General features: G+C 32.1%; 1 protein-coding gene across 1 annotated transcript; it reads left to right on the plus strand.

The window, feature by feature from the left end:
• Positions 1 to 5,495, plus strand: LOC100256621 (NADPH:quinone oxidoreductase). Its single transcript, XM_002265189.5, has 4 exons — positions 1 to 176; positions 257 to 448; positions 3,089 to 3,382; positions 4,890 to 5,495. The coding sequence occupies exons 1-4, from the start codon at positions 80 to 82 to the stop codon at positions 4,907 to 4,909; spliced, it is 603 nt and encodes a 200-aa protein (XP_002265225.2). The 5' UTR covers positions 1 to 79; the 3' UTR covers positions 4,910 to 5,495.
• Positions 5,496 to 7,924: the final 2,429 nt, after the last annotated feature.

The following is a 7,924-nucleotide window of genomic DNA, read 5'->3' on the forward strand; positions in this document are numbered from 1 at the left end:
AGGTTATATCAACGGGCATCATTCATCTGCTCTGGTTGTCACTGCAAGAGAAGACGAAGACGAGAAGTAGAGAGAGAAAATGGAGGCAGCCATAGAAGTCCAGCCAGTGATCAAAGTCGCGGCTTTGTGCGGTTCCCTTCGCAAAGCTTCCTTCAATCGCGGCCTCATCCGTTCTGGTTTTCTCTCTTTCCCTATTCTTTTCACTCTGTGTATTACGTCTTTGAGCAGGGTTTTGATTCGGTGTTTTTGGCCACAGCGATCAAGATTTCCAAGGAAGCGATCAATGGTATGGAGATAGAGTATGTGGACATCGCGCCGCTGCCGATGCTCAACACGGATCTCGAGGTCGACGGAACGTATCCGCCTGCGGTGGAAGCTTTTCGCCGGAAGATTCTCGAAGCCGACAGTATTCTCTTTGCTTCGCCGGAGTACAATTACTCTGTCACTGGTACTAGCTCCTCTTTTTATTTTTTATTTTTTATTTCTAGCTTTGTGCTCTGTTTGGTAACTCAGAAATGGTTGGAAACGGAAAGAAAATTGTTACCGTTTTTTTTGTCTCAAATTGTGAATGAAACCATACTAAAATTGAGAATCACCATATTTCACAACATAAAACCCTTCACCTTTTTTCTTCTTTTTTTTCCGTAAAAGTAAGAGAAATCATTCTCTCTTTTAACATTTTTTTTTTTTTTTTCATTAGGGTGGTTTTAGGATAGTTTTTTACCATTCCAACTCTTACAAATTATTCCCCTTGATCTCTTATTACTTGAACACCCACCCAACTCCAACAGTTATCCAAAATTGGGTTGGGCAAAATTGGGTTGGGTTAACCAGACTTGTGTGCACCCACCCAACTCTAATATTAAAACATTTTATAGATAATTATTTTAAAAATATTTTTACTAAAAACATTTTGAGAAAAAACAACATACTTTAAAAATGTGTTTACGAGTTATTTTAAAAAACGTTTTTAATATTTTTACCATTTAAACAATAAAAAATTTCAAATATTAAAAATATTAAAAATATTTTATAAAATCATTGTCAAATTGATTTTAAGCTCTAAATATCGTTTTATAATAATTTTAGAAATTATTTTTAATCTTTTTAACAAGATATTTTTTTTAAATATCATAAACATTTCTCACTATAAAATGATTTGTGAGTCAGCTGATATTTTTCCAAGAAAAATAAGTGATTTAATATTTGACAGAATATGCTTTCCCTTTATAACCTACACAAAATTTACAAGTTTTTAGCAAACAATCCTTTTGGAACTGCCAACAGAATCTTTCTTTAATCACTGCACGTCAAGATTTGTCGGATTGGGCTGGCAGCAAAAATGGTAAATTTCTATATTTTCACATTTTTTTTAATAACTCGCTGGAAAAAGATTTTGTAAGAAATTTCCATAGCTTTCCCGGTGCCATATCTCCATGATCTTAGCTCAATAAATGGATAGCGGAAGTTTTCTCAAAATTTGTTATTTTTTAATTATCTTCTATTCTTATTTCTTTTTTCTTTTTTATATATAGCCGTATAACAGTTTTTCTAGGATATCTATGTTTCATGTTAAATTGAAAATAAAATTTTATTTTTGAAAATAATTAAAAATCATTTTTTGAAAATAAAATTTTATTTTTAAAAACAATTATAAACTGTTTTAAAAATTCATATGGTATATTTTCATTGTTATTTCAACAACATAATTAAAAAATGAAAAAGAAAAGAAAGTTGATGCTACGAATACCAAGAAAATATATGTGGGAGAGCACAAAATTATGCACTCAGGTAAAATTGAATATTTTGAATACTCAAAAATCTTTGCACGCTTGGTTTGCATATTAATAATGCATTCACCTTTGATGGGGCAGTTCCATCTTCGCATGGTTGTAAAGTCGTCAGGAGCATTGGTATAAATAATAGGTGTGATAAAGTTTGAATTTTTATAGTAACTAAAACATAGTGATTAGCAGGTCAAAGGCATCAAATGGAGTGAGTATTTTTCTATAAATTATCTTATTGAATTAATGAAGAATCTTGTGTCAGTGTCTTGGGATCACTAGTGCCTAGCTCTTCTATATATCACACTACAATTTACATCCAAGATTTAAAATTTTTGAGTATTTTGATTTATTTAATGCATGTTATTAAAATTGATTGAATATCTATCTTGTGCTTTAGTGAAGCTCAAAAAACTATAGCAATTTGGTTCTTTCTCTACTTTTTTTTTTTTTTTAACTTCATCTTGAAAACTAATTTTTCTCACAAGACCATATCTATGTCTTTCATTGTTTAATAAGAGTTCGTTTGATAGTAATTTTAAGAAACGTTTCTAACTTTTATTACATTTAAAATTTTTTATCCAATAAAGTATTAAAAGGGTTAGAAACATTTCTTAAAATCACTCCCAACTTGAATGATAAAAAAAAAAAAATTGTGTTAAAAAGATTAAAAATGTTTTCTAAAATCACTACTAAACGGATACCAAATGGTTTGAGTTGTTTAAGTACCACACGTGAGCTCAGGAAAAGCTTAAGTCTGTGATAAAAAGCTCCTAAGAATTTTAAAGTTTTAACTGCATTAGTTCTATTGAGCTTTTCAATCAATTTCAAGTCTGATGATACGTTCATTTCTAAATAATTTGCTAATAGTTTTATACAATACATATTTTATAAGAATTAGGGATGATTAAAAAAAAAAAACCAATGAGGGCAGTTCTGCAGAGACCCACCCTTAAATGGACAAGAAAAGAGAATAATAATTGGTATTTGAATCGAGAGCAGGAAAAATTTTAAAAACTCTGGATTGTAAATAAGGTCATTCCTCTAACAGATGTTCTGTATCCCTACCTAATAATATAAGACCTAAAATAGGGAATAAATTTACAATCAAGGATTAGAACGAGGAGCTTCCCTGATGCCAACTTGTTTACATTCTTAAACAGAACTTAGTTCATTATGTAACTTATATTTTTCAGGGTAATGAATGTCCCCAGAATTCATGTATGTGCTTTATCGAAATACAACTTTTATCTTGTGCTTATAATCACAGACTAATTTTCCTATTCTGCATTATATTATATCAGCTCCTCTGAAGAATGCAATTGATTGGGCCTCTAGACCACCAAATGTATGGGCTGACAAGCCTGCTGCAATCATTAGCACAGGAGGGGGTTTTGGAGGGGGACTATCGCAATATCATCTCCGCCAGATCGGTGTTTATATTGATCTCCATTTCATCAATAAGCCCGAGTTCTTCTTGAACGCATTCCAACCTCCAGCAAAGTTCGATGCGGAAGGCAACTTGATCGATGAAGACGCCAAGAAGAGGATAAAGGAGGTTATTCTATCCTTGCAAGCATTTACTAGGCGGCTTCAAGGTAAGTAAACGAACGAATAGGCTTTTGTGCTTCAAACCATGCCATGTTTTGATTATCCTGTTCACATCGGTTATGATGTAGGAGAATAAATCTTTAAATTGTCTGTAACATTTTAGCTTGGAATTGAGACATCACCTTTTACTCTCAATCTCACTAGAAGATCTTATTGATCTATTTTTTTTTTCTTTCTTGGGATTATTTATTTTTCCTTATTATTGCTGTTGTATCCATGGTGTTTTATTTTTAAAAAATAAACAATAAAATATGTAAGTAATATAAAAAAATTATTGAAATTTTGAAAAATAATGAGTTTTAAATTAATTATTTTAGACAAAAAATTAATCTAATTATCCTCAAAAGACGTGCAATATATTAGATTATGATGCAAATGCTTATAGAATAACACGGAGTAAATTGAGGCGAAAATGGAAGAAAGGGGCAAGAGGAAACTTTCATTAATCATTGTTTTCTTCCTTAAGCATGAAACTCAAATTGGGTTGTTAGAACGGTTCAAATCAGTGCAGTAATAAGCACATTTACCCTCGTCTGAGTTGTCGGGCTTAGGAGCTTGAGACTATTCTAAACCCTAACATGTCAATTTTATTATTATTGACATGAACCTAGCTTTTCCAAGTAGCATGCTTCACAATTGCTATATATCCAAATAGGAGTGTTTTTGAAATGGAATTGGACCAATTGGAATGTGGACTTGATCACATTGCTGATTTGGTTCATGTTTTGGATTGTTTTGAGCTTTCAATTAATATTGATTGGTGTGGAAATATAATCAAGATGAGAATTTGTGGTTGCCCAATTGGCCAGGATACATATTGAGAAGTATGGTCAATAAGTAGCAAATGATTGTAGGTTTGAATTTAGAAATAAATAAATCAATTGGAAGTCTGTAATAAGTAAAATAATAAAAATACTATTTTTTTTTGTCTTTTTCCTTATTTTTTCTTTATTATTATTATTATTATTATTATTATTATTATTTGAACTTTTTAGGTCACAATAATACGATTGGTGTTGTAAATATTAGTATTTTTAATATTATTTATTTATCATTATCATTTAAGATTAGTATTATTATTTGATATATTCTCGTAAATAATTACTTATTATTAAATAAATAATATTTATTTGGTTGGAGATTCATTGAAAAAACTAGAAATTGCATCTTCATCTGTTATATCACCCTCAACATTAACTACATGCATTTTCTCCTTTAATGCTCCTACCAACAATTCTAACTTATTTAGTTCCAATTGGCAAACCACTAAATCTCCTATATTTGGTTCAAAATCAACTAGGTTTTCTTTTGGAGGATCCTTAGCTTCGGTTGCTAGTAGCAATAGTGCACCTATGGTTTTTGGTTCCTCTACTAGTGCCTCATTAACTTCCATGTTCTCATTCAATTCATCTACTGGCATCGCCTCTTTGTCATCATTCCCCTTATCACAACTTGTTTTTGGTAACTCTAATTCTATTTTCTCAATTGGTTCAGTTACAAGTAATCATGATTAGAGGAATATGGAGGATAATATGGCTAAGGACACTGTACAAGCATCCACACTATCTCCCCTTCGTCATCAACTGTCTTCATGTTCAGATCAACAACCTCTCCAGAAGCTAATTCCTTCACATTTGGAAGCCAGCAAAATCCAATCACGCCACAAAACTCATTTTTCCAAGTTTCCAATAGTCTAGATTATAATGCTGGTGGGAGCATCTCACTAGGCATTAATAGTGGTGATAAAAAGCTAATCCCTTCAAGAGCTAATCATTTCCCATTTGGAAGTCAACAGAATCTAGTCTTGCCACAAAACCTATCTCCTTTGCAGGCTTCCAATAGTCTAGATTTGAACACTAGTGGGGGCTTCTCATGGAACACTAGTAGTGGTTGTAAGGCTAATCAAAGAATGGTGAAAGTTAAACACCCTCGACGAAAAAAGTAAAGACATAAAATGTTATAGTAGTTAGTTTCCTTTTCAGAGGCCTTAGTTATATGGGGTTTGATGGGCAAATTATTTTATGGTGAGACATGCAAATGCACTACAACTAAGTAACTAGATACTCACTTTTTATTTAATCATGAGTCTTTTTATGTGCCTATGAGCCTATGGTGAGTCATGACATAAGGCTATCAAATGTCATGACTTTCACCAAACTCCTTCATTTTGTTGTTTCTCAATCTTGAGTTAATATCGAGCTTATGGTAAAGTTAACAGTGACTTTGACATTTGGATGAGATCGTAAGCTGATCATATATTCTTTATGGATTGAGCCACTATTGATGGAAGTCTGAAGCAATATGTATTCTAATAAAGACATCATGATATCTCATGAGATTGAGACAAAGTGTCCCCTTAGGTGATCCTAAGGAGACGTGTTCATGTAAATTATGGTTATAATGGTTCCTTACATAGAACTTGACATAAGCTCTTGGAGAGCTAAGATGTGTTCAACTCAAGGATAATAAAATTAGTTTTGAAAGGTTGATAGCTTTCAGATTGTTAAACTACGGATACTAATTCACGAGGAGACTGAACGCAATGGATAGCAGGTCACAAACTTGAGCATTTAGTGTCCCATTATTATTTACATAAGTTATTGGAGTGTAGTTGATTTTCTATAGTAAGACGTTGAATCAACTTTAGAATTGGATTATGAGGGATTGGTACTGTCCTATGGGTCCTAATGGTCCTTGCTCAAGCTCATATACCTTGTTAGCATGGTTTATGAGGGTTGGATTAGTTCTTGGTTCACTTTTGTGCATAAGGGTATTTTGGTAATTATATAAGATTGCACATATGTTAGTGAATAAAGTCTCTAAATTGGGCTAATTGATTAATTAGATGATCTTGTGGAGTTAATTAATAAATTAGAACCCATTTTAAGATAGACTAAGTGACCCAAGCCCTTTGGTGGGATCAAATCACTTAAGTCCAATTAAGAAACCCTATAAATACCCTTCTAAGGGTTAAAGTTTCAAGTTAGTTTTCTTACACCATCCAGAGAGTAGAGAGAGTCATAGCCTTCGCCATCCAAATCTTCTCCACCATTTGTGTGTCAAAATCAAGTTAGAGCCAATAGGTAGAAAATCTTGGGTGTATGAAACCTTTGGATACTTCAGGTTTATCTTCTTTGAATGGAATAGATTTGGGAATGTCCAAATCTAAGTTAACCACACTAGTATGAAAATTTGAATCCTAGTATTGTTTTAAAATTCATATTTTCCATTGTGCATAATATTTAGAAAAGCCTAATAAGATTTACATGTAATTAACCTATGAAACAAAGCTAATTAATTTAATAAAAACACCCAAAAGGGGGGTGAATTGAGTTTTAAAAACTTTTTGGAAAACTATTCTCAAGCAATAATGAAACAATAATAAAAATAAAGAGATAAGGGATAGAGAGATTGAAAATGTTGATTTATAGTGGTTTAGCCAATTCCGCCTACATTCACTTTGCTCAAGCTCCTCTCGAGTGAGGGTTCCAATAATTTGAAGCTTTAACCAAGCTCCCAAGTCCTTAGAATTGGATTCTTTGGCTTCAATGGACATTATAATCAATCTTTTAAGTTTTATCCTTAAACTTGAAGGTTAACACTCAATCTTACTTTAATAAATGAGAGTTCAAGATCATTCAATCTTAGCACAACTAATGAGCAAATACATGGAAGTTAAGATGAACAACAAGGGTGCACTAAATGAATATGCAAATGGAAGATTTAATGTACTAAGAAGGAAAGAGTGCTTTGAATATGAGAAACTAGTAGGTAAGAAGTTAATGTGAGTGTTTTCTCTTTAATAAATGAAAGGGAGTTGTCTATTTATAGGTTTTCAACCTCGAACACCTAAAAAGACACCAATTGGCCTTTCTCGGTCGATCTCCTGTTTGACCGATTGACTAGTTGTTGATCATTTAATGCATTGTAGGTGACCATTAAGGTTCATCCAAGCCTTGACCAGGAAATGGGCACCTTTGACTGGAATAAGGTTGTCCTTATCCAAGAAGACTCCCCTACTAGATAAGAGAGAATATTTTTGTGCACACTTGACTGGTCTTTAACTAAGAAAGAGGAACCGATTCAATTGGTTCCCAATCGATTAAGTGTACCCTTGATTGGTTGGACAATTTTGGTTCAAAAATCTTTCTTTTTAAAACTTAATTCTTTCTAATACTTAGACAACATCTTTATGTACTTTTATAAATCAAGTTTGAGAGGTTTTTGCTTAAAGTTTTGGATTAAAACTTGAATTCAAAAAATATAATCTTTTAAGGCTTAAAATGAGTATAAATAAAATATGCATGAAAATATTAAAAGACCTCAGTACACCCAAGTATTCACCTTACATAGGGTTCTTAAGCCTAAAAAGCCTTCATGCATACTTGATCTTGTACTATTTTTATAATTTGATGAATAACTTGATTGTCCAATTGAATTTTGCATCAACACCTAAAATTTTTCTTGATTTTAACATATTAGCAAACTAACCATGTGAAGTTCTATTTTTCCTTTCAACTACCCCATTT

This window comes from Vitis vinifera, chromosome 13, assembly GCF_030704535.1.
Source record: "Vitis vinifera cultivar Pinot Noir 40024 chromosome 13, ASM3070453v1".
In the NCBI taxonomy this organism is placed as follows: Eukaryota; Viridiplantae; Streptophyta; class Magnoliopsida; order Vitales; family Vitaceae; genus Vitis; species Vitis vinifera.